This window comes from Peromyscus maniculatus, chromosome 7 (genome assembly GCF_049852395.1).
Source record: "Peromyscus maniculatus bairdii isolate BWxNUB_F1_BW_parent chromosome 7, HU_Pman_BW_mat_3.1, whole genome shotgun sequence".
In the NCBI taxonomy this organism is placed as follows: domain Eukaryota; kingdom Metazoa; phylum Chordata; class Mammalia; order Rodentia; family Cricetidae; genus Peromyscus; species Peromyscus maniculatus.
Window position 1 is genome coordinate 29964804 of NC_134858.1, and position 26817 is coordinate 29991620.

Sequence of the window (26817 nt, forward strand, 5' to 3'; positions counted from 1 at the left end):
TCCAGGTAACGTCTTCTGTCAGCCTCCCTGTCCATGTCTTCAAACACTTGTTTCCAGTGACTGGTGTTGTTTTTGAGACTGGAAAATACTAAAATCAGCCTCCTAGATTTTGTACCTAAAATTTACATTCCTTACTCCTTAAATTCTCGGTGAATCTCTTAGTGGTTGGATGAATGGTTGGAGGGAAGCAAAGGAGTTTGAAGTTTTATTGGCTGAAATTTTAATTAGAACAAATATTCTTTAGTATCTAAATTATTTGTATTTCATTTAATAAATGTGTAGATTTTTTTAAAGATTTGAGACTTTATTTAGATTGTTTGCACAGTGTATATCTATAGTTTTACCATGAATTATATTTTATACATACATAGACTATTTTAAAGTCTAAAAGAATTAAATGTATACTTTAAATTATAAAACAACTAGAACAGTCACAAAGAAAAATACTCAATTTTTATATGTAATTGCGAGAGATGAGAAATACAATACATATAAAATAAAAAATGTACTTATGTTTATATATAATTGTTTTTTCTTGCATTCACTCTGCCTTTTTTTTTTTTTTGGTTTTTTCGAGACAGGGTTTCTCTGTGTACCTTTGCGCCTTTCCTGGAGCTCACTTGGTAGCCCAGGCTGGCCTCGAACTCACAGAGATCCGCCTGGCTCTGCCTCCCGAGTGCTGGGATTAAAGGCGTGCTCCACCACTGCCCGGCTTCACTCTGCTTTTATTTAGACTTTATAAACAAACGACAACTATAAACTATAGTTGTGTGCACATAATGCTGTATTGGGAAATGATAGGATATATATATATGAATGACAGCAGTCCTGTAAGATTGTAATGTAGCTAAAAAATTCCTGTCACCTGGTGAGATTGTAGACTTCCAAAACCTCAGTCCAGGCTGGAGTTCTCAGGGCCTGACTTTAGTCCCGAGCACCACTGCCTCCCAACAGAAAGTCCAAGCCAGCACAGCACTGTGTATTTCTGTAACATTGGCACTGGTCATTGTATAAAACATAAACTATAAAATTATAATGACATGCCTAATTTTTTGTTATTCAAGTCAGGGTCTTTCTATGTAGCCCAGGCTGCACCTGTAGTCTTATGCATAAGCCACTCCTTATGTAGTCCAGGATGGCCATGAAGATCCCTCTGCCTTTGCTCCTGGGTGCTGGGATTATAGATGGGACCTAGCAGACCTGACTATGTACAAAAGTCCTGATAAGGACAATGAATGATAATGTTACTACTTTATGTAATAACTATACTGTTTAAAATAAGCATATTTCCATTATAGAAAATGTTTCATTGTGACAGTTTTATACATTATGAATTACACTTGTTATTTTAGAGTACATTACTTAAAAGTTACTGTGGAACAATATGGTGTGCTGTGATAGCAGCAGCCTAACATACATCTTGTATTTACTGTGTCTCTTTGACTGGATTATTTTCTCTTGTATTTCATTTAACCTCATTTTGTGTTTTTCATTGCGGCCTCTGAGTGTACAAAAGCCACCATTAGTGTTGTCAGGAAGAGACCACGTTGCTTCCCCTAGACACAGTGTTCGAAGTGATTAAGAACTATGCAGGTAGAAGGCCAGTCAGTGATGTTATTCCCTCCGTCAGGACCCCCATTCTCTCAGAGCTCTGATGGTGAAGAAAGAAGTGTGGGTGGCTGTTAAGAGTTCTGCTTTATTAGAGACTGATCCAAGTACTGGAAATAGGTGACTATTAGATGCTCAGTTTTAAGTAGGAAATCTGCACAACCTCCTGCAAGGCTCAGGTAGGAGGCATAAAGAATGCAAGAGCCAGAGGATCAGCAGTACTGTGACACAGTCCCCTCTGGGCATGTCATGGCTATTGCACCCATGGACTCATAACAGCAGTGACTATTTATGCAAGATATCATTAGCACTCTGTCTCGATGGGGAAGGATCTGATAAGGCCCCATCCCTCCCTGGGGAGCTGTAGGCAGTCACCAGAGAGGGAGTGTCATGTGTTAGTGGTATATACACTAATAATTACTCAAAGTACTACCATCCAGTGGGACACACACAAACACACACACACACACACACACACACACACACACACACACACACACACGTGCGCGCACACATATGTCTCTGTTCCCTGAGCATATGAAAGTAGTCAAGGAATGGTTGAGAAGAAGGGATTTGGTGAGAGAAGGAAAGTGTAGGGGGAGAGGGGAGAGAGAGAATAAAGTTTTAACAGAGCACTCGCATTATTAGGGACAAGGAGATTAACAAAAGTTGGCAGTCTGGGGCTTGGAAGATGACCAAGAGTTCATTTGCTGACTTGTGCTCAGACTCATGGAGTTCTGGTCAAATTGAAACACTCTTTACTGCCAGAACCTAGCTTGGGCATCACCAAAGCACTTTCTAAATGGCATCTAGAAGATGAATAAGGGGAGTCCTTCTCCTTCAGAAAATTTGCCAAGGGTAGGAAGGTTGGGAAAATCCACATGGCTGAGGTGGAGCTGGCAAACGCCTTAACCCTAGGTGTGGGTGAGGGCGGTACTCAGCCACAGGGATGCTCTTGAGGAATGGGTGGACGTGGAGGAACTGGAACTGGGTCAGGAGTGCACAGATGAAGAGGCAGCCAGAGGAAAGGAGGCTGTGGGAGAAAAAAAGCCCCCAATTCATGATGAGCTATGGCAGCAGCTTCCATAGACCTCAGCAAGCTCAGTTTACCCAATGCCAGAAAGGTGTCTGTAAAGAAGGACTGTGCGGTCCTCCTGTTGGCGGATCTACGATAGAAGAGAAGTAAGCCAAGTTGCCCACTGTGGGTACCTGGAGATGGACAACTCTCCAGGAGCAGCTGTGGCCGGGCCTCAGAGTGATCCCAGAAAGCATTGTCGGCTCCCAGTAGTGTCCTAAAAGATGGGGAAGTGGAGACTATGGTACTGAAGACCCTGACCCTGAGTTAGACTGGGCTAACATGTCTATGTCTTTATTTCTAAAAAGAGAATTGAAAACGTGAAATTATTAGAAAAAAAAGTACATTATGATTTTAGCTGTGATTACAAAAGAGTCAAAACTTAAAAAATAAACTTGTAAAATAAAAAGTTATAGTAGCTAGGATTAATTTATTAAAGAAAGATATTTGTATGGGTTTAGTGCAGCCTGTACAACAGTTTTCTAGTTAGAGATGCATAGCACTGCCCCGGGCCCAGCACATACACCGGCCCTTCCAGCACATATGTTAGTCCTGAGGGTCCGTTCTAAGTACACTCAACAGGTGTGCTGCATTTTTATTTTATACTCTACTTTCCTCTACAGTTGTTATGTTTGGATATGTTTACAAACATTTACTCATTGGGCTCTGATTAACCACTGTATTCTGAACAGTAAAGTGCTGTCCAGGTTTGTGCCCTTGGAACAGTGGGCAAGATCATACAACCTGAGTATAAAGTAACAATCATCAGGTGTGTGTGAGTACACACTGATGTTGGCACAGTGAAATCTAAGGATGGTTGTCTGAGCATATGTCCTTGTCATTAAACAAATCAAGACTTTAGGGTCTTTACCCTAAACATGTACAACTGTCACACATTTTTTTCCCGAGAAGCTCGTATCTGAGTAATACTCTGCTAAATGACTCATTCTCTGAATTGTATTCACAGTGAGTGATCAGATTTACAGAGATAATCCTGTTACACTTTCTACTTTTCGGCACCTCCCTGTTGGAGCGAATCACAAACCCGACCAGTTTCTCTTGCATGGTGCTGTAAGAAATCATGTAAAAGCCTGACAAGCCAGTTTTCTGTTTATTCTTTCTTTTCTTGTCCCGAGTGCCAGGGTTGACTCGGGATAATTTGACAGAGCTTAAACTCCCATAGTTCTACAAAATGTGAGTTCACTAAAGACTACAGATATTACAGGTTCTTTAAAAATCTGCCAGCAGTATTTTCTGTGCAGGTATTCTACTATTTTTATACCTTACTTGAACATCCTTAACCCTAGAGTCAGGCTATTTTCTTGTTCTTATGTCTCTTGCCATTGTACATTCTTGCTTGGGTGGGATCATTAATAAGAGCCAGCCTTCACCAGGCTGTTCCAGAATGCCTGAGCTTCCAGCATCAACTCAGATGGTTTCAGTAGAACCCTAGAAGTCTTGACTCCCTCCCTGCCTCCCTGCCTCCCTCCCTCCCTCCCTCCCTCCCTCCCTCCCTCCCTCCCTCCCTCCCTCCCTCCCTCCCTCCCTCCATGGTTAGTGGATCCCTCTTTCCCTCCCTTCATGATTAGTGGAAGACAGCTGCCAACATAACATTTTGTTTTGACAAATAGAAGTTTTCACTATAGTAGTTATAAATTCTCTGATTCTAAAATCTGGTCAGGTGGAATGAAGTTTTTTAGGTATCTGAGATTTTTTTTTTCCATTGAAGGCTTCTTTTATTTCTTGTACATATTTAAAATGGGATGTCCTTAAAAGTTTGAAAGGAAATTGCTAATAAGAATAGTGAGAACTTTGTAGGAAATAGGTGAAATTATATTTGATATAAAACAGAAGTATTAGGGCTGGAGATGTAGCCCAGTTGGTGGAGGGCTTGTCCAGTAGGCACAGAGCCCTAGGTTTCATCTCGGGTACTTTGTGAGTCATCACGGTGGTGCACACGTGGAGTCCCAGCCCTTGGGAGACAAAGGCAAGAAGAAGGCAAAAAGTTCAAAGTCATCCTTGGCTGTAAAAGGAATTCTAGGCCAGCCTTGGCTACATGAGACCCTGGGAAAAGACAAAAAAAAAAAAAAAAAATGAAAAGTATTTTAAAGTCTAAAGAGAGGAAAGTCCACACATCACTGTGTTTGAAATTACTTGTTCCTTTAGCAAAGGCCCTTATTTTAAACCATTATACATATATGAGGCACTTATGGCTAGAGCATAGTAGGAGAAAAAAACAGATGAAATCACTCCTGAATTTAGTTCTTCGAGTCAGTGTATTTTCCTAACTCGAAATCATGGTGCTTGTTCTGAGTGCACTGTACTGTTGTGACAGTGTCCCAAAGCCATGCCCCTGAAGATCAGCTGTGGTTTTCATCCTCGTCTACAAGGCCTGCATGGTGCCCACAGATAAAATAGATATAATAAGTATTGCTTGGTCAGTGTGAGAGTGAATGAACAAAGAGAACAGACATGAGACCAACATGCCGAGTAAAACCAAGGGTCAGTTTCTGTTGTAGTCTGTATCCTAATTCTTTCCGCAGTAATTCTAAACTTCCTGAATTCTAATTTAAGTATCTCCTTATTCTCTTGTTGTAAGATCATGCCAAAGGCTGAAAGGGTTAAGTAAACCAGAATTGTATTTAGAATATTTGTGGATAATTCTTGAAGTGATCCTATTTTAGAGGAATCGCTTTGAAGGTTTCTATAGTTATGTTTCAACTAAGTCATTGTTTTGTGGGAAGTTGGCTGGTTTGTTAGAGGTTGGTTGGGGGTGTAGCTTGTAAAGCTTTTCAACTTATTTGGAAAATATGAACATATATTAACTTACTATCACACAATATAAGTGTCTAGTGAAAGTTACCTATGCTTTTTGGTAGCTTATTTTTATGAAAATAAAATAATGTATGACTGGAAAGAACCTAATAAATAAAGAAATAAAGTCCTCTCCTGAAAGGATTTCTTCCAAGGCCAATCTTTATGTACACAGGTGACCTAGCATGCTTGATAAGGAGCTGTGTGCTTACATGTGAATGCTTTGGCCAGAGGTCAGTATTGGATGTATTTCTCATTTGTTTTTACCTTATTTTTCGAAGCAGTCTCTCACTGGGCCTCACTAGACCCACCTAAAAGCCAGATGAGTAACATGAGCATCTGGAACCCAAGTGCTGCCACAGAGATAGCAGGTAGTTACAAGAGAGTCCCTGGAGCTTGTAGATGAGCCAGTCTGGCATACGTAGTAACAAAACAATAAGAACATGTATACACACACACACACACACACACACACACACACACACACACACACACACACTCACACTCACACTCACACTCACACTAATGCTCTGTTTTCTTTTATAAGGTGTTCATATTCATTATTCCAGCAATCTGTAAATATATTTGCTTTGGAATAGGTGACAAACTTGAAACCCTAAATTTTACTCCACTTCTAGAAACTGACTGAAGACACTGAGGTTATTGATAAACAGTATAGAAAGATGACTTCGTATTTAGCACACCAGATTGATTTCTTAGAAACCCATAAAAATCTTCAACAGTTCTCCATGTTTTCTTCTCTGCTACATAAGCATCTCTTTTTTGTTACTAGAGTTCCTGAGTGTTTTCGAGGGACAGCTACACAGCTGAAAAGGAATATAGCCCTGTATGAAGCCCAAGTCCTCCCCTGTTAAATAACTGGCTCTGAGAACATGAGCAAGTTAGTCACTTGCTGATTTTGTACCCATGTCTGGATGGTACCTCTGAATGCCAATGATGGAGGAAGCTTGTTTTGGTTTTTCACCTTGAGGAGTTTACAGTGAAGGGGTAATGGTGTACAGTCAAGAGGCACTTGGAAATGATGCTGATCTGACCACATGGGCAGAGTGCTGCAGCTTCCTTGCCTTGTGGGTATTCAGTGAAGCTTAAGAGTGTCCACTGAGCCACTGACCAACAGCCTCTATATGGTGAAATTGGTTAGGGCGAGGATTATGAAACTCAGGAAACAAGGTGGAGAGGATAAATTACAAAGGGCCTGATGCACCTGGCAGTGTATTGCAGGCATTTGAAGTGTTGATGCTGTGCTTACACTACCTGCGTTTGAATTTCACTTCCATCACAGCCCTCCACGCCTCTGGGAGAGCCTGATGTCTGAAGAGGTGTTCCTTCACTGTAACGTGCGGTGGTGAGAGCACTTTGCCCATACAGTTCCTTTGAGAATTAAACAAGTATGCATTGTACAATTGATGAGGTGCCTGATCAGGTCGAGACACTTGCCATAAACCCTGATAACCCGAGTGTGATCCCTGGGATCCACATGATGGAAAGAGAGAACTAGTTCCTCAAGTTGTCTGTCCTGTGACTTCTGTATAAGTCTCATGGTGTGTTTGTACATGCACATGTTGGTGAACACACAAAAGAAGGAAAGAGGGAGGGAGGGAGAGATAGGATGTTTTGAAGTTTCTACACTGTAAGGACTAGTCCTTGATATACAAAGTGCTCAATGCTATTTGCCACTGCTTTTTGATTTTTAATCACAAGGGCTTTCAGATTTTAGATGTAAAATACGATAGCTGATAGAATTTGAAAGGTGGATTGCATGACTCTAACCAGAGGAAAAGCAAGGTAACATTACAGTTTAAAAAAAAAAGACATAGTAATGTACAGTAAATGAAATTCAGTAGCTCAGCCTGTCTTACTAGCACATCCAGCCTGCTTCATTTACCACAGGGTGTTTTTCCCTTAGTATGGTATTTCTCTACAGAAATGTCCCTTTAATTATTGCTTGTCAAAGATTTTCACGGACAATATCAAATGACCAGTTAAGAAGTCTGTGTGCTGGTTAATTTGCATTACAAAATAAAGAATGCTAATTCTTAGCCATTGTAAAAATTTAAATGGTTATAGAAGTTTATCACATTAGTTTCAAACTTTTGTTCTAGTCCATATGCCTGAAGTAGCTATCCCTTCACATTGACTGAGAGGTAAAAGAAACATAATTAGGAGTATTACAGTAATTACATTGTTGGGGCAAGTGCTTAACTTGGTAAAATCATTTACTGTGGGTATTATTTGAGTGAACCGCTGTCTGTTTATTTAGTCTGTAGTAGTGAGGGGGTTAAACACTTAATCTAAATGAGTCTGTGGTTGGAGACTGTCTGAACCACGTATAAACAGAGCCAGGCTTGGTGTGGCTAGGTTTAGGTATGAGATTTTATAAACAGATCCTCTTCTTTTTTTTATAATAGACTAACTAATTTGCTCTTTGGTTTATGAATTTTATTTTGCTTATGAAAACTAAGATGATTTGGGTGGCACTTTGGTTACACTGAATAACCACAATAATCTGTCTTTAAAATTCTTTAGTGCCCCAGGTTCTTCAAAGCTGCACAGCATTCATCGAGAGATATGGCATCGTGGATGGCATATATCGTCTCTCAGGAGTTGCCTCCAATATCCAGAGACTTCGGTAAAACTCGATGACATTTTTCTTTTTTCTTATTTAATTCAGCAAATTAAAATTATTTAAAAAAAACAGTAACATTGGTAACCATAGTTACCAATAACATGGTTGAGATAAACTAGGAAAGAATATCCATATTATTCTCATCTAAATGACATTTCATTATCTGTAGTGTCCCAGAACTGTGCACACTAACCTCCTCAGTACTTCAGTACCATTTTGTCTCTTTAAAATGTTGAAAGAAGGCCGGTGAGTTGGCTCAGCAGGTAAAGGCACTTGCTGCTGAGCACTGAGTTCTAAGCTGGAGCCTGCATGGAGGAAGGAGAGACTGCATTCCCAAATTGTCTTCTGTACACATGTGCCTTAGCGTGGTTGTCAAAATCCAAATGTAATATATGAACTATGATGATTTGAAGAAAGTAGCAAGTCTCTGAGGTAAAGAGAACCTTTGGGGCAGAGGTTATTTCTCTTTATTATTAAATATGTGTCCTTAATTTCCACATGGATAGCTGACAAAAGATAATCTCTTGCTACTGTTGAAGTCCAAATACTGGTTTGTTACATGTAATAATTGGAGGAAACAGCAGCTCTGAAATAGAGGTGAACATTTTGGGTACTGGCATTGTGTGCTGTGGTGTATATTTTCTTTGCTTCATTAAAGTAACCCTGTCTTGTCTCTTGTCTGGGCTAGTCATGAATTTGATTCTGAGCATGTCCCCGACCTGACGAAAGAACCTTACGTTCAAGACATCCATTCTGTGGGCTCCCTCTGTAAGCTGTACTTCCGAGAGCTCCCAAATCCTCTGCTTACCTACCAGCTGTATGAGAAATTCTCTGTGAGTACTGGATACATCATCTCAAGGTCTCTGTGTAGTTTTGCTGTATTTTTATTCAAAATGTGTTTTGGTTTAATCTCCTGTGAGAATTAATTTTGTGCTTTAAAAAAAAAAGCCCACAAAACAAAAAAATCAAAAACCTCTTTGAACAAATAGTAGCAGTCAGGTGAACTGGGTCTTTGACGTTTTCACAGTGCTGTCCTTTCATTTCTGGCTTTGAGCCACTAGCTTAGCATGTGTGCCATTGCGAACCCTCACACTTCGTAACAGTGGCAACAGAGTGCCAGTGTGTGGGAGCAGTGTGCCCTCTTGATGCTGCTGTGTTTTTACCTTGACTTGTAGATCAATCTCAGAGTGAGATTGAAAGTCGGGAACTCTGATTTGGACAAGCAAAACTAACTGGGTTGTTGGGTTGTGTCTATTACAGGATGCCGTTTCAGCAGCAACAGATGAAGAGCGATTGATAAAAATCCACGATGTCATCCAGCAGCTCCCCCCACCACACTACAGGTAAGTTGTGACCTGGCCGATGGATACTAGGAGCCAGAGAAGTGCGTGTTAGGCACAACTGGATCTCTGGCGACTCAGATAAATTACTATTTCTAATAATAGGAACTATAGTTCTGTCTCTTGGCCACTGTCTTACTTGTTTTAATCTCTGTATAGTTACGGATCCAGAGATGCTGTAATGGCTGATAGGTAGTGTACATGGTGTGTGTGTGTGTGTGTGTGTGTGTGTGTGTGTGTGTGTGTGTGTGTGTATGTGAGTGTGTGTCTAGTTTAATAAGTTGATCGTGTTTTGTTTCGAAAAGTATTCTGTTCGGTTATGTAATCTCAATATGCATAGACTTGTTTAAATGAATAAGATGAACAAGGACATTACTTACAGCTGAGGGGGTCCCTCACTGTGAACGCACGTCAGCTGCCCAGGTACCGTTCCTGGTGCTGCTGGAACTGCTCAGGCCACCTTTAGTCTGTAATGCCTTGTTTTTATGCTTTGAAATGTTTAGACCCTTGCCTTTTAGTTCTCTGCTAAAAGTAGACTAGCATAACTTTAAAGTATCATTTGGTGTGGAAATTTCATTTGAATGATGTTTAAACTTAGTAAGTCACCAAAGAAGTAAGTGTGTGTGTGTGTGTGTGTGTGTGTGTGTGTGTGTGTGTGTGTGCCAGCGCGCGCGCACGCGCGCTTGCTGTTTTCTATTCTGCTGTCAGAAAGTTACAGGCCAATGATCTCCACACTGCCATATAGTGTCTATTTCAGTTAGCATGTTGTATTTCATTTTCCAGAACACTGGAGTTCCTGATGAGACACTTGTCTCTTCTAGCGGACTATTGTTCCATCACCAATATGCATGCAAAAAACCTTGCCATTGTCTGGGCACCAAACCTGCTGAGGTAATTTATATTTTATTATGAACTTCAGAGAATGCATTTTCTTGAATTAAAAAAAAGAAACTTTGTATCATTGTTATAAAAAAAAATAATAAGTAAAGCAAACTGTTATTTTATTACTGTCTCCCTAAAGCAGCCTGTAGGCATTAGTTAAGGGACTGTAATGTAAAAGTATGGTTTCTTCCACTGGTGTCTCTAAAACTTCTGGGCTGAAGAATTGTGGGTTAGGAGACCTCTCTTCGCAGTGCTGATGGGACTGTTATTGCCCCCACAGATCAAAGCAGATAGAGTCGGCCTGCTTCAGTGGGACAGCAGCTTTCATGGAAGTGAGAATTCAGTCTGTGGTTGTTGAGTTCATCCTCAATCATGTAGATGTGCTCTTCAGTGGCAAAATCAGCGCTGTCATGCAGGAAGGGGCAGGTATGACTCGGATGGCTTTTCTTCATTGCAGGAACAAGATTCTGAAGGAGTGGAGGACTTTGCAGTTATCACGTCATCTAATGCTGTGTGACAGTGGTAGATGACAGCTGACTGCAGTCTGTTACAAACCCAACAAATTGACAATTACTCAGTGTGTATATAAGGAATACTATATATCGGACTGTTATAAATTCGTTATGCATCAACGCTATCTTGCCTCAGGGCTGGGGAGATGGTTCAACAGTTAAGAGAACTGGCTCTTCTTCCAGAGTAACCCACACAGTGGCTCATAACCATCTGCAACTCCAGTTCAAGGGGATCCAACACCCCCTTGAGGCTTCCATGGGTACTGCATGCCAAGTAGTATGGTCACATATAGGCAAAATGCCTATACAGAAAAGATAATTAAAAAGATGTTAAACATTGAAAAAAAAGATCACCCTCCTTATTAGTATATATAAAGGTATGAGATTTAGTAGAAAAAGAAAAAACCCTCCTAAGACTAAAAATGTTGAGTGATCACCTTTACCTGGTACCTTTTAAGAAGGGAAAATAGATGATTATAGAATTTCACTGTGCTCTGGAATGTCACCTTCTGTTTTTTATTAAATATAAAACACTGTGATATTTGCCATTGAGAGACCTTGAAGAGAAGTTGAAACGCTGTCACTCAGTGGAGAGTGAAGGTGGACAGAGTGATACACACAAACACTGACATTATTCCTGTTCCTTCCGAAGCCTCTCTGTCACGGCCCAAGTCCCTGCTGGTCTCTTCTCCATCTACCAAGCTGCTGACATTGGAGGAAGCCCAGGCCAGAACGCAGGCTCAGGTCACTTCTCCCATCGTGACTGAAAATAAGTACATTGAAGTAGGAGAGGGGCCTGCTGCCCTTCAAGGGAAGTTCCATACCATAATTGAGTTCCCACTTGAAAGGTAAAATACACTGAGTCTTATTTTAAAATATGGATTCATAGCTATAGAGAGTAGTTTGCTTTAAATGTCCTATTTTATTATTATATTAAAATCTGGGGCAGTTCTAGAAAAACATTTACTTGGATATAAATGATACCAAACCCTTTCTAAGGACTGATAAAAATTATTCTTGCAAAACTTTATAACGTAATGTGATTTTTTTTTTTTAAAGTTAGTTGTACACAGGAAATCATTAGTAAAGTGATACACATTCACTTTGTGGCGCTGACTTTTTTCTCTGAGAAATGTTATTTAGGAATTTAAAAAAAGTTGTGCTGACACAACTTATTCAGAACGTAGTGAATGGGCAGGGACTTCTCTGACACTGGTTCCTTATCCAGCTCCAACAGACTCCTGACCGTAACATCAGAGTCCCTGGTATCTGAGACCTAAGGCCCTCCTGCCCAGCTCAGATGCTCCTGGTCAGGAACGGGGCCTACTGTGCAGTTCTCATGAGTGCAGGAGGAACCCCCCCCCCCCCCCCAGCTATGAACTCTACCCAGCACAAAGTTATAAACTTGCCTGAGGCTTTTGTTTTGTCCTTAGTTTTCAGTTGCGTCCCTCTGAGCTGACGCCCTCACTGCTCGCTTCCCTAGAGAAACGCTAATCTCAGGGTGTGAATCCCTTGCTAGGTCTGTAGGAAGATGAATGTGCAGGGCATTTTTTATGTGTCTGCTACCCTTCTGGCTTCTGGTACATGGTATTACTTTATCGTTCTTGAGTTAATCTTGAGCACCTTGCTTTCAAGTTTTAGTCCTGATTTACTAAAAAATGTCTTTACTGGGTAGCAATTCACAAAGTAGACATTAGGATGTAGACATCTTTGGGTCTGATGAAATCTTCATTTCCTCACACAATTTCACAGTATTAAGGAAATTAGTTTAACTTCTTAGGTCTTTATTAAATCAGCCTCTTGTGTGGTTGTCTGATTTTGTAGGGCATTCTAGCTCTACATAGGTAGTGGGCACACTGCCTGGCACTCCACATCTGTCAGATTCTTAACCCTCCTCCCATCTGCCCTTGTTCTCTCTACTCATGTCAGCTTTTCTACACTGTTTTCTTTATGGGGGCTTAATATCATTGTCTTATTTTCACTTTTTTTAGATTGTGAGGTACAAGTGACCTTGGTGACGCTGTTGCTCATGTTACTGTCCACATGTTTAGCTTCCATGTTATTCAGGACTGCACTGTACAGTGCACCACAGGGAAGGAAGAAGGCTTGTTTATTGTTCCCGTTGGGCCTCTCCAGGCTATTGTGTTCTTTCTACCAGGTGTCCATTTCTTGTTCTGTAGGAAAAACAGAGCCCCAGTTATGTTAATACTGACAAACTGTTTTCTGTGTTGCAGAAAGAGGCCTCAGAATAAGATGAAAAAGTCTCCTGTGGGCAGCTGGCGCTCCTTTTTCAATCTGGGGAAGTCATCTTCGGTCTCTAAACGCAAGCTGCAGCGTAATGAGAGTGAGCCCTCGGAGATGAAGGCCATGGCTTTGAAAGGTGAGCACTCTGCCACCCTGTCCTGCTGCAGCGGACGGCCTGGGGACTCTGGGCACCTGCTGCTGTCCTCGTGGCTGCCTCCTCTGGGTGTTCCTTCCCCATGCCATCATGCCACACCTCACTGTAAAGTGTGCACTGCTGTATGGCACAGGTGAATTGTCTTCGGGTCTGATTATCACCAGCTCGTAAGAGAATATAAGTTATGTACAGAAGAACTCAATTTCTTACGGAAATTGTACAGATTTTACACACACACACACACACACACACACACACACACACACACACATTAAAAATTAAAAGTGCATTTGTGACATTGCTTATAGCATAGCTTATATACTGCAGGTAATATGCAAATACTGCTGTTATGCTCTTGTTTTGATTTCAATTTTACAGATTTAAAATTTATAAACCTTTTCAGCATACTTTTCAGATTTATAACTATAGGAACCAATGACATTCTTTCTGCTAGGTAACTTGCTGATGGGAGTATTGTGTTCCATCAGATAGATCTATTACTATTGAGTAAAATACTCTTTAAAAATAGTTTTAGAAACTTGTGCTCTAATAAGAACACCTTCTTAATCTAGAAAGAATTGTATCATTTTTCTGCTTAGGTACTGTTAGAAGTAATGTTCAGTTCATTTACATCATTCAGTTTGCAATCGTGTATTACCCATATGTTAGATATTTTGATAGCAAACTCTGCAGAAAGAAAACTAAGGTAGTGCCCTGCCTTAAGAGTCTAATTAGGAATCTGTACGAAAAGGACTTTCAGTGTGCAGGCACAGCTGAAGTAGAATTCTGTTTGGCATCTTTGGCAGGCATTGTCAGTTCTTATGGGGGTGAGCTGGTAGTCGGGAATGCTAACTTTCAAAATTAATTAATGTTACATTATATGTATGGATGTCTTGCCTGTATTTGCGTGTGTGCACTCCATGTGCCTGGTGCTCAGGGAGACCAGAAGAGGGCGCTGGAGTCCCTGGAACTGAAGTTACAGTTGGCGGTGAGCTGCCTGCCGCGTGGGTGCTAGGAATCCAACCCAGGTCTACTGAAGGGAATCAGTGCTCTCAACCACTGAACCAGCTCCCAGCCCCAAGAAAGGGAACTTTCAGCTTGGGTGTTGAGGAGGTGCAGTTCACTCGATCTTTGAGGGCACTAAGAATCCTGTTTCAGGGGGTGAAAGTGGGGTGGGAAGAGGGACAGGCTGAAGAAAAAGGATGTTTTAAGGACTGCAAGAGATGTTGTTGTCAAGAGGTGAGCAGGGAGAGCGGTCGCAGGGAACTTAAAGCACGTGCAGTTTGGAGTGCTTGCTACCAGCAGGTCAGCAGACATGGGAGGTTAGCAGGGAAGATGGATGCATACAGTTGAAATAACTGAGTTCCCTGAGGCTGCCAGTGTCAAGAATTACAGACTGAGACTGAAGCACAAAAGTGTGTGGAGACTGAGTCTGGCAGGTGTCAGCTCGACTGTGGTCACTCCTAAGTTCTCCAGGGAAGAGTCCCTCCTACCTCATCTATCCCCTCATGGCTCCTGACATCTCTTACCTTTAGGTAGCATCACTCCAACCTCTGCCTACATCTTCGCAGGGCCTTCTTCTCCATTTCTCATTGTCCTGTATTTTCACAAGGGCAGCATCATTGAGGGTGGGGCCACTGTGAGATGTCCTCAGAGGGCTGGAGGAATGGCTCATTGGTCGAAAGCTCTTCTAAAGGATTAGTTCCTAGCACCCGTAATGAGCTTCGAGGGATCCATCACGCTCTTTGGACCTCCTACAGCACTGGCATACAGATGGATACACTCACATGGACTCACGTGCATAAAAATAAAACTTTTAAATACATCACCCAAGGTTATCAAGTTGGTCATCAGGAAACGTACAAGAAAGAAGTGTTTTTTAGTTCACCTCTGTGTGCAAGTTCATAGGCTTTGGGAAAGGGTTTGTTTTCACATGGGAAACAGAATAATGTAGCACTTTACATAATAAGGTGGTAAACTGAATATGACTGTCAAAATGGATAGTTAATCACACTTGGAAATACAAACTTAAGAAAAACACCAGCCCTTTAACTGCATAATCCTTAATAATCACAGGTTTGACACGATTTGGTTTTGATTATTTAGGTGGCAGAGCAGAAGGAACCCTCCGCTCAGCTAAAAGTGAGGAGTCTCTTACTTCTCTCCATGCAGTTGATGGTAAGACTAAAGTGTTCTGTGATGGGTGGCGTAAAAGGACATGTACATAGCAATGTTGTGAACGTATGCTTAGTAAGAAGACTGTGAAATACCACTTCCAGTAGTATTGGTATTTATTAAATTTGGTTCAGTTAAAACATGAATATTTTAATATGGTGAGATATTTCAGCATGAATGCTATTTATATCAAATGGCTGAAATGTTTGAAAAATGACAAACATTTATATTTGTCAATGCTTAAAAGCAATGTCACTATTTCCTTCCGATTTGGTATATGGGAACAGCTTTGAACCTCATTTGGTAATTGATGGTGGGTGATCTCCATTACTCAAGAGTCATTAGCAGTTGGACATGACAACTTAAAATGAGTTTGCCTCCAAAGGGAACCAAGATCTCCTGGCAGATATTGGAAGGAGATGTGGTTACAGCCTAAGTTGAAATTCAGAATCAAACTTTATGAAAGCAAGTGTCGTGCTATGCTGTTCTGTGCTGCTTGGGTTTGCTTGAGAAGTGAAAAGTCTGTTCTCATTAGAAATAAAGTAGTATTTTAAGAGTGTGAATGGAGCGCTTTTCAAACTACGTGTAAATACTTCTTTATTAGGAAGAAATTTTTTTCTTTAAAAAGAAATTTGGGTACCATAAGGATATTTTCCCCACAATAAACAACCTTTCTTTTACTGTTTTATACCCAAAGTGCTATTTTAAGTGATGACTTCTACTTATAAGTCATATATGAAGCCAGTGATAAAATAAGACACAAAGAAAGTGAAAAACTTGCCCAGCATCACGCCGAGAGTCAGTGGTGGGTCAGTAATGCAATCCAAGAGTCCCTTGCCTTTCTCTTATCCAAGCTATGGATCCGTGCATTTTTTGCTGCTTATAGCACATGTTCCTGTTAATTTGGAAGTTCTCTTACCATAAATATGACTGATGTCTGTACACCCAGAGACAGTTTGTGGGAGAAAATTAAAAGTTGCATTTTCCTTATCCTATGCAATGCTACTGCCGAACTAGATAGGTGACTAGTCATGGTGTTGTGTGTCCTGTGACATTCATGCTTTGACATTGTTGTCCATTTTTACTAGGTGACTCCAAGTTGTTCCGACCTAGAAGACCCAGATCGAGCAGTGATGCGCTCTCTGCCTCTTTCAATGGAGAAATGCTGGGGAACCGCTGCAATTCCTATGATAATCTGCCCCATGACAACGAGAGTGAAGAGGAAGTGGGCCTGCTCCACATTCCAGCTCTTGTGTCTCCTCATTCTGCTGAGGACGTTGACCTGAGTCCACCAGACATTGGAGTGGCCAGTCTGGATTTTGATCCCATGTCATTTCAATGTAGCCCTCCGAAAGCTGAGTCAGAGTGTCTGGAGAGTGGCGCTTCCTTTCTGGATTCATTAGGGTTTGCCAGGGATCAACCGAGCACCAGTAAGAAGGAGGTAGACGCAGGTGGTAGCCAGTCGCAGACTCCAGGCAGCACCGCCAGTTCCGAGCCAGTGTCTCCAGTCCAGGAGAAACTGAGTCCGTTCTTCACCCTGGACTTGAGTCCAACCGAGGACAAGTCTTCTAAGCCATCTTCGTTTACGGAAAAGGTCGTTTATGCTTTCTCTCCGAAGATCGGGCGGAAGCTTAGCAAATCTCCTTCCATAAACATATCGGAGCCCATTTCAGTGACTCTTCCAGCTCGGGTGTCCGAAGTCATTGGCACCGTCTCCAGCACTGTCGCTCAGAATGCGTCACCTCCATCCTGGGACAAAAGTGCGGACGAAAGAGATGTCTTAACTAGCTCCCCCACCCAGATAGGAAAGATGAAAGGAAGTAAGAGAGAGGCACAGGAAGGATGTGAGCCTGAAGTGCAGCCCCTGGAGCAGGGGGCAGCTGAAGAAGTAGAGTTCCCAGGGAAGGAGGAGCTGCCCGTCCCGAGCAGTCAGAGCAAGGCTGTACCTGCTGGACAGAGCCAGACAGGTACCGTGTGTTCTCCTCCGTTCCTTCTCTAAGTTAAGAGGGGTCTTCCGTCCTGTGTGCCACCTGTGCCTTCTAAGAGAAAGCCTTCTCCACAGCTAGGCTAGAATCAAAGAGAATCTTTTTCTGAATGGTGCTGAGGGTTCAACGCCCTAAACTAAAGCCAGTCGAACAGAACTCCCCAAGGGGCCCATGGTCCTGCTTCAGACTTCACAAAAGACCCCTTACCTCTCTGGACAGTCAGAATTCATGGATAATTTTTGCACAGCTTTGTAGCTCTTGATTCTCTTTTCTCTTTTAATACATATCATATTATAGCCTTACAAGCTAAGCTGCCAGTCTACGTCACCAATGTAAAAACTGTTGTCACAGTCTGTAAGCACTGGAAGCTTGAACCCTGAGTGGCCTTTCTAAGTCAGGCGGGGGCCTGCTTCCCCTCCACCCCAGGTGTAGCAGTTGGAGAGGAGTCTGCACCCGTTAGTCACTGCATTAGTTTTCCTTTTGAACCCTGTGTGTTCTCGCCAGCATTTGCATGTGGGATAGAAGATCACCGAGTGCCATTTTGAAATATGGAAGGCACCTGTTTTGAGTGATCACATGGGGAGTTGGCTTTCCGTGTAGGGTAACGTAAGCTACCTTTTCATTCTAATTTTTTTTCCCAATTTCCCACTAGGAGCAGTTACCCATGACCCCCCTCAAGATCCCGTTCCTGTCAGTTCAGTCTCTCTTATCCCACCACCACCGCCTCCGAAAAATGTCGCCCGAATGTTGGCACTAGCCTTAGCTGAGTCCGCACAGCAAGCCTCCTCAACTCAGACACTGAAGAGACCAGGGGCTGCTTCCCAGGCTGGGTGTCCTAGCTATGGAGACATGGCAGTGCTTACAGCGGAAGAGAAACTGCCTGGTTCTTACTCTAGCATTACTCTAGATAAAACCTGTTTCCAAACGGACCGACCAGCAGAGCAGTTCCACCTGCAGCTCAATGGACTCGGAAATTGTGACCAGCCTCTCCCAGGGACAGCAGCTATGGGAGACCCCACCCATTCCAACACAGCTGACTCTGGGGAGCACCTCCACCAAGTAGACTTAATAGGGAATCCGCTCCAACGAAACCAGTTATCTGGGGACCCAGAAAAGGTTAGCAGCACGTCAGCTCCCTTAACAGACTCCGGGAAGTCTGATGATCATGGAAGTTTTCCCGAAGACCAGGCTGGGAAGCCCAGCAAGCCCACTGTCTCCTTTGTGGAGCAGGACCAGGCTCCACTTCATCTCTCCAGTGGAGGTCAGGCCCCCCCTTCTCTTGGTACCGGTGTGGATAAACCCCATCATCCCTCAGAACTTGCAGACAGATTCCCCATGTCTTCTACTCTGCCTAGGGACAAAAGCCACCCTCTTTCTGGGTCCCCCGAAGAGAATACCAGCACAGCCACCGTAGCTTTTATGACAGCAACTCCAGCAAGAGGAGAAACAAGCGCCAGCGACACCAGCAGGGTCACGGCCGAACAGCCCACCGCTGCTGACTTTGTGGCTGCCACCCTTCAGCGCGCTCACAGAACTAACCGTCCCCTCCCCCCACCTCCTTCCCAGAGGCCAGCAGAGCAACCACCAGCCTTGGGGCAGGTACAAGAAGCACCAAGTGTAGGACTGAGTAATTGCCACAAGGTAAGACAGAGAGGAAGCCAGAAAGCGATAGATTTTTTCCAAAGGTATGTTGTTTTTCCGGGCGATGTGTTACCTCGGAGTGAGATATGTTTCAGTCCAGGGCCAGGTGCCTGTGAGCTAGCCGCCATTTGAAGTCAGCTCTGCCTTTACCTGGCTACTGGCTCTGCCGTAAAGACACAGCAGTTCTGGTGACCCCAGCTTAACCCTCCTTGTAGCTTTCCCCTCCTGAAGCGTGGAGTTCCTTCTCAGTGAGATCCTGGCAGAGGGAACAAAGGGAGCCCCAGATGTCAGGCCTGAGATGGTGGTTCCTTTTCCACCTCCATCACTGACTGGCTGTGACTGAGTGAGTCACGTGACCACCCTGTGGCAGCCCTCCTCATCTGTACATTCAGGGTACTGCATTTCAGTGTGGCTGTAGGAGTCTTCTTCTGGGCTCTCCAGAAGTATAAGGAACGATAATACCTTGGAACCTTTGTGTGTTTTGTTTGTTTGTTTGTTTGTTATTTTCAACCATAACCAGTAACCAGCTATGTTCGCAGTAAAATACCTGCTTTGGTGAGGGAATGTTAAATACAGAAGGCCAAGGTCTTTTTTTTTTTCTTCTTCTAATTTTTCCTTTAAAAAACAAAAAAACTACAAGAGTGCTACAGGTTTTGTGATCACCTTAAACTAAAAGGAGTTAAAATTCTAGTCCTTCCTGGAGGATGTTGTTTATAGCACCTGCTTCTCAGGGGCATTTGATGTGTAGACCCTCAAACAAGATGGGCAGAAAGAAGAGCAGTGACCTCTGGCTTGCTGCCACCCCAGACAAGCACTTTATAGCTCTTCCCTGTACTGGGAGGTTTAAAACTGCTCTCTGAGTGGAGCTGACTCACTCTGAAACTCCTTCCAGCCGACAAAAATCAACTGTTTTTCATTTTTAAAAACCTTCTGGTCTTGAGACTGAGCTTAGACCAATAGGCAGGATGTTTATTTTTAAGCCTAGCTCTGTTGTTCGTCTGATCCCGTGTTTGGGTCCACACGTTAGATCCCACTGCAGGCAACCGCTCCTCACATTGAAAGTCTTGCATGAGTTAGAAACCACTGCGCGTTTCCCCACAGGCGGAACTTTTCCGTGTGGCCACACAGATGCTCTTCCTAGCCATGTGGTCAGGCCCAGTGTGACTGCAGAGCTTGGGAACGTTGGAGCTGCCACCCAGATAGCCTGGTTTTGCACATTAAATCATTTGGCTCCGCGGTGGGGGTGGGCGTGTTAGACGGCAGCAGCGGACTCTCAACATCGCTGTCTTTCAGCAGGTCCCGGGAGCAGCTCCAGAGAGGCCAGCTGAGCCTCCAGCCACCAGTGATCCTGCGTCCATCTTTATCTGCGACGGCAGTGCAGCTGCCCAGTGTCCCATGGCTGCTTCTGCTCCCCAGCCAGGACTGCCCGAGAAGGTGCGGGAAGGCACCCGGGCCCCACTGCTCCACCTGCGCGCTGAGTCTTTTCCTGGCCATTCCTGCGGCTTTGCTGCCCCGACTCCCCCAACGAGGACAGTGGAGAGCAAGATGGCTGCTGCCATGCACGCCACCACTGCAGATGCCAACAGCGGTTCAAATTACCACTCCTTTGTCCCATCGTCAGCCTCACTGGATGATGGATTGCCTCTGCCGCTCCCCATCTCACAGCCGAAGCACGCCTCTCAGAAGATAGCCTATTCCTCCTTTGCTAGACCTGATGTCGCCACTGAGCCGTTTGGTCCAGAAAACTGTTTGCATTTCAATATGACTCCCAACTGCCAGTTCCGTCCCCAGAGCGTACCTCCACACCACAATAAGGTAGAGCCACACCAGGTGTATGGCGCCCGATCAGAGCCACCAGCCTCCATGGGTCCTCGTTATAACACCTATGTGGCACCTGGAAGAAACATGTCTGGACACCACTCCAAACCGTGCAGCGGAGTTGAATATGTCTCTTCTCTGGGCTCTTCAGTTAGGAATGCTTGTTGCCCTGAAGACATTCTACCTTACCCCACCATCCGGAGGGTACAGTCCCTCCATGCACCCCCACCTTCCATGATCCGCTCTGTGCCCATTTCACGGACAGAAGTTCCCCCAGATGATGAACCAGTCTACTGCCCAAGGCCCGTCTACCAGTATAAGCCATATCAGTCCTCCCAGGCCCGCTCAGATTATCATGTAACTCAGCTTCAGCCTTACTTTGAGAATGGACGGGTCCACTACCGTTACAGTCCATACTCCAGCTCCTCGAGCTCCTATTACAGTCCCGACGGAGCCTTGTGTGATGTTGATGCCTATGGCACAGTCCAGCTGAGGCCCCTCCACCGCCTGTCCAATCGTGATTATGCTTTCTACAATCCAAGGCTACAAGGAAAGAACTTGTACAGTTATGCTGGTTTGCCTCCACGCCCGCGGGCCAACATGACGGGCTATTTCTCTGGTAATGACCATAATGTAGTCAACATGCCCCCCACTGCTGATGTAAAGCACACCTACGCCTCGTGGGACCTTGAGGACATGGAAAAGTACCGCATGCAGTCCATCCGGAGAGAGAGTCGAGCGCGACAAAAGGTCAAAGGGCCCGTCATGTCACAGTACGACAACATGACGCCAGCTGTGCAAGACGACTTGGGAGGGATCTATGTCATCCATCTGCGCAGTAAATCAGATCCTGGGAAAACTGGACTTCTCTCTGTGGCTGAGGGGAAAGAGAGGCGGCCCCCAGCCAAGGCTGTCAGTCCTGAGGGGGATGACCGTTTCTACAGGAAGCACCCAGAGCCTGAATTCGACAGAGCCCACCATCATGGGGGGTATGGCAGCACCCAGGTAGAAAAGCCATCCCTCCCACAGAAGCAAAGCAGCCTTAGGAACAGAAAGCTTCACGATATGGGTTGTAGCCTCCCAGAGCACAGGGCGCATCAGGAAGCAAGCCATAGGCAATTATGTGAATCAAAAAATGGACCGTCTTATCCCCAGGGAGCTGGCCAGTTAGATTATGGGCCCAAAGGGATGCCAGACACTTGTGAGCCAGGCAGCTACCATAACTCTGGAGGAAAATATGTCACGTCAGGACAGGAGTCCCTAAGAATGAACCACAAGGAGGTGAGGCTCTCCAAAGATCTCGACCGGCCTCGAGCCAGGCACCCACCTGCCCCTGAGAAACACTCCAGAGACTGCTACAAGGAGGAGGAACACTTCACTCAGTCTATGGTCCCACCTCCCAAACCAGAGAGGAGTCACAGCCTAAAACTCCATCATACCCAGAACCTGGAGAGGGACCCCAGCGCGATATACCAGTATCCGACACACAGCAAGCGCCAGAGCAATATGACTGTCGTGTCCCAGTATGATAACCTGGAGGATTACCACTCCCTGCCCCAGCACCAGCGAGGAGGCTTTGGAGGGGGAGGCATGGGGGCCTATGTGCCCTCTGGCTTTGCCCATCCACAGAGCAGGACATACGCCACAGCATTGGGTCAGGGGGCCTTCCTGCCCACAGAGTTGTCCTTGCCACATGCTGACACACAGATCCATGCAGAATGAGCCCTGGGAGCAATAGAGTTGAAGCAGCCTCTGCTGGACAGTGGACTGTTCTATTTTTTTCAATAACCAAAAAGATTTAAGGGAAAAAAAAATGCTACAAAACCCCTGACCACATGAAAGAAGCATAATAAAAGTAAACAAATCCCACCTTCCCCCTCCCACTCATTCCCGCCTCATCCATCCACAGGCTGTGTTGTTTGTCTTTAAAGGGATCTGGATGGTTGTGAAGTGCTGTGCCGAAAGCCTAGTCAAGAGCTTCTCACACAGACCCTACTCGCTGTACAGGGCTGATCTGTAAGACTAAGGACTGCCTTTAACTCATTGAATTTAACTTGGCCCTTCCTTAGCACTTGCTACCTAGTTCAGAGCAGTTTGCCTCTGTGTCCTGGTGGGCTCTGCATTTCCTATTGTGTTCCCACGCCCCAGTAGGGGGCCATGCAGCCTGCCCAGGTGGATCTCCGCTCTTGTTCTGCTTTCATTATCCCTGTCAGTGAAGGAGCCCAATGTGCTAAACTAGAGAGAAAATCTCCCTGGTCCCTCAGCTGTGTCATTGAGACTGCCAGCAGCATGGTTATTAAAGAGCAGAGGAGTTAGGATTGTAAGCATTCAGCAGCACATCACTGTGAAATAGCAAGTCCACGCTGAACCATAGTCTTAGTCTGCCAGTGTGTACGCTCCTATCACTACAGAAACATGAGGAGCTGCTTTTAAAGTTCAAGTCCAAGGAACTTCCTTTGAAAGGAAATGAAGTTCTTATTGTCAGTGAACTCTGTCAGTGTCAGAAAACATCACTAGCGCTTTCAGTGTGTGCTGCCCACCTGCACATCCCACAAGATTCAGAAAGTTGTAGTACCGATAAAATAGTCACCCTGCTGGTTCTAAATCCAAAACATTCTCAGTAAGAAAAGACCAGCATGGTTTAGCTGGATAAATACAGTTTCTTAGGGATATAAGTGTACATGTTATTCTATTTCTAACCTATAGTCCAGGTTCTCTGGGAATTTGTAAAGCCCCTACAAATCACTTCTTAGGAAACTCCATTGTTCATTGACCCTAAGGACACAGTCCCATCTCAGCAGCTGGCGTTCTGGGAGCCACGTGGTTTGGCTCACTTCTGTTGTGTGGTCACAGTCTTATTACATTTGTCATCTACACCAGCATTTCAGAATAGTTCTTTCTAACTCTCTAGACATGGTAAACATGTGAAATACCTGGGACTTTCTTTTGGAAGTTGCATTCCTTATTGGGCTTGGGACAGGGTACCCCTTTAGCCCAGTTTCCCTCTGTTTCCTAGGCCCATCCCACCCTTAGACAGCCAAGACTGGTAAGGCAGTCCCATGTTTAGAATGAGTTAGATTGGCATTTCATTCCATCAGTCATAATAATACTTGAGTTTTGTACATTTGTATCTTTTCATACTCGGTAGGCAACACCACCGGAGATTTCATTCCATTTACTAGATGGTGGCTGCTCCGGCTTTTTAGGATGGGATTATCTTTTATTTAGAGCAAAGGAAGAAATCTTTTAAAATCATGCTGCTGTTACTGCTGTGAAGTTGTGAAAGGTTAGATTTGTAGCAGTCTTTCTAATTGAGTCATATAATTGCATTTTAAGGCTTTATATTTAGAAGTCAAGTTTTAAGAACATGTTTATATTTGGAGATAGTCTGTAAGGCGTTCTTTGTTTCCCAGATTGACCAGAGGGATCCAGTGACGTCTGAAGTAGATACCTGGACCTACACACAAAGGTCTGTGGGAACTCAGGCATCTGCATCCAAAGTGCAGACCCAGCAGACACATAGAATGTCCCGAAACCCGATGGGTGCCTCGGCCTGGCACACAGATGTGTTGGCAGACCCCGTTTCCTTTTTCAACCCATGTCATCTTTTTTGTCACAGAGGCAACTTACTGCCTCTTGAAGACCACACCAGCCCTGAATGTCATCCTCAGCAGCACAGATGGAGGGAGAGGCCAGTGTGACAGGGAGACAGGTGGCGTCAGTAGCTGCAGGCCCGGCCTGAAGGGAGGTGCTGGAAGGTCCAGACCAACTGAGATTTGTAGATTCGTTTGTCACACACATTGTTTACTCCTGCAACGAAAGTCTCTTTTATAAATACTAGGGTTAATTCCTTAGAACAGTTTCTTTATTAATAACATTCTATGGGTTTGGAAATGTCAGGAAAATATTTTAACTATAGAATAATAATTCAGATTCTTGGTATAAGTGTGAAAACAAACTTTAGATAAAGTCTAAAGTTACTTACTGTATGTAGCAACAGCCTTAACTTTGGATTCAGCTATTTGAACGACTTTGCCCACATGTTTCTCTAACACTGCGGGGGCAGAAATTGGATGGCAAATCACTGTGAGCCAGGTTACCTCAGTGTCGTCCGCCTTGTGTGTGACTTCACAAACACAGGAACTGAATGTTATTTTCAAGCGTTGGTGTGGAGCGTTCTGGTCGAGGAGGTGGAGCTGCCTTACACATTAAACAGAATCTCATCCCACTGGTACTTTTGCAGCCATGTCTCCAGATCTTATCTTTTTGGCAAAATTCCACAGTTTGGTCAGACTGAAGTAGATGTTCCTAGATAGCAGGCTAGGAGCTCAGCTAAAAGCTCCAGGGGCTTCGTGTTCTTACTAATAAATCTAATCTGAGCCTTATTTCTTACTGAATTCAGTTTCTTTTTAAACATATACTCATGTATTTTACACGCTCGGTTTGGAGAAATCCCTGGGACAGTCCCCAGGCCAGGGCCTGCACATTTCTTATAATGGTAAAACATTTTTTAAGAGGGAGGGTCAGGTTAGAGAAATATTCCAAGACTAATTCTGTGCAGAGGAGGGACCACGAAGGTGAGCAGAGGCAGAGAGCCAGTGGTCAGTTTGGAAGCAGTAGTGAGTGTGCGGAGAAGTGTAAAGTCCATTTCTCTGCTCCAGTCCTGCTGGTCACCCATTCAGTATGTTGGCGAAGTGTCACCCGAGCAGAGAGTGCGGGAAAGTAATAAAGAAAGCTGAAGTATGTCAGAAAGTCACTTCCAAATGGTTAGAGGCATGTGATTGTCAGTACTGTGTATTATGGAAATGTCAAGAATGATGTATTTTAACGTGTGCAAGATAATGTCGGTGTGCACAGAGGGTCTTTTTCCTTATCCGATTAGTACTGTTAATGTTCAAAGAATTAAAAATGATTGTTTTACAGTTTAGATTCTGAGATAGCAAAACCTGATTTTCAACCATGACCTGCATGAGAGAAGCATCCTAGGAAGTCTTAGATCATACTTTTGAGTTCTTTAATTTATATAGTGTTTTTTATGTTTTAATATTTTTGTGAACTGGTGTAAATTGTTAATGCATATAAGCTTGTGTATTTTTGTAAATAGTTTTGTGATTTACTTCTTGCCCCCTGTGTAAATATTTACAGTCTCATTTCTTCCAAACTTATTTGAAACTGAGTTGTGGGTTTGGGGTTTTGTTTGTTTCCTTGTTTGGCGTGGGTGGGGGGTGGTGGGGAGAAGGGGTTTTTGTACTTGAGATGGAGATATCTTGTGGTTTAAAGCAAATGTCCCGCTGAAAGCAGTTCCAATATCAACAGAATTATTTCAGGTTAAAACAGAGTTGTTGCGTATGTGTCTCCTTTCTGACTTACTATCAATTATGATGAAATAGAGGGGGTAGTTTACTGGGGTGTTTGGACGGGGTGTTGGCATCGCACACTGCCTGTTGGGTTAGATGGTGTGTCAGTTGAGCTACAGTGCGTTTCTGGCCAAGTTCCTCTTAGCTTACACACTCATCTCTAGAGCACAGGCCTTCTGTCTGTTTTCGGAGGCTAAGCAGCTAGTGCCCTGGAGCTTCCCTGAGGGATCTGCTGTCTGCTGCTGCCTGGCACCCAATATGCAGTCCTCAGAAGGGTGAACTGGCTTCTCAGAGTCCTCCAGAAGAGGAGTTGGAATGAAACACACATGTGTTCCCGTTCTCACAAAGCATCTTGGACATCCTGTTTTCAGAGAGAGAAAACCAGAAAATAACCATCCCCTAGGCTCAGCTACTGTGGTAACCCTGCATATGGCACACCCAGTGGAAGCAGTGTTTCAGGGAAATGACTTGCTGTAAGTATGAGTAGCGCAGGTCCCTGGCAGGCAGATATTTCTGTGTCAGCAAGACTTGGGGAGAATGGGACCTTATCAGTCAACTATCAGAT

At 44.0% G+C, this 26817-nt stretch overlaps 1 protein-coding gene across 12 annotated transcripts in view; it reads left to right on the forward strand.

Moving 5' to 3' along the window:
• Arhgap32 (Rho GTPase activating protein 32) overlaps positions 1-26229 on the forward strand; it is a 246672-nt gene extending 220443 nt beyond the window's left edge. For 9 of the 12 annotated variants that reach the window (XM_076575941.1, XM_076575940.1, XM_076575943.1 and 6 more), the window contains 11 exons: positions 8045-8147; positions 8833-8977; positions 9405-9487; positions 10268-10375; positions 10647-10792; positions 11531-11726; positions 13113-13258; positions 15383-15454; positions 16540-17418; positions 18089-19077; positions 20371-26229. In XM_076575941.1, coding sequence (XP_076432056.1) covers positions 8045-8147; positions 8833-8977; positions 9405-9487; positions 10268-10375; positions 10647-10792; positions 11531-11726; positions 13113-13258; positions 15383-15454; positions 16540-17418; positions 18089-19077; positions 20371-22617 — 5114 coding nt within the window. In that variant the 3' untranslated portion in view covers positions 22618-26229. The remainder of the gene's footprint in view (positions 1-8044; positions 8148-8832; positions 8978-9404; positions 9488-10267; positions 10376-10646; positions 10793-11530; positions 11727-13112; positions 13259-15382; positions 15455-16539; positions 17419-18088; positions 19078-20370) is intronic. The other 3 variants (XM_076575942.1, XM_076575937.1, XM_076575939.1) reach the window with 1 other exon arrangement.
• The last annotated feature ends 588 nt before the right edge of the window (positions 26230-26817 follow it).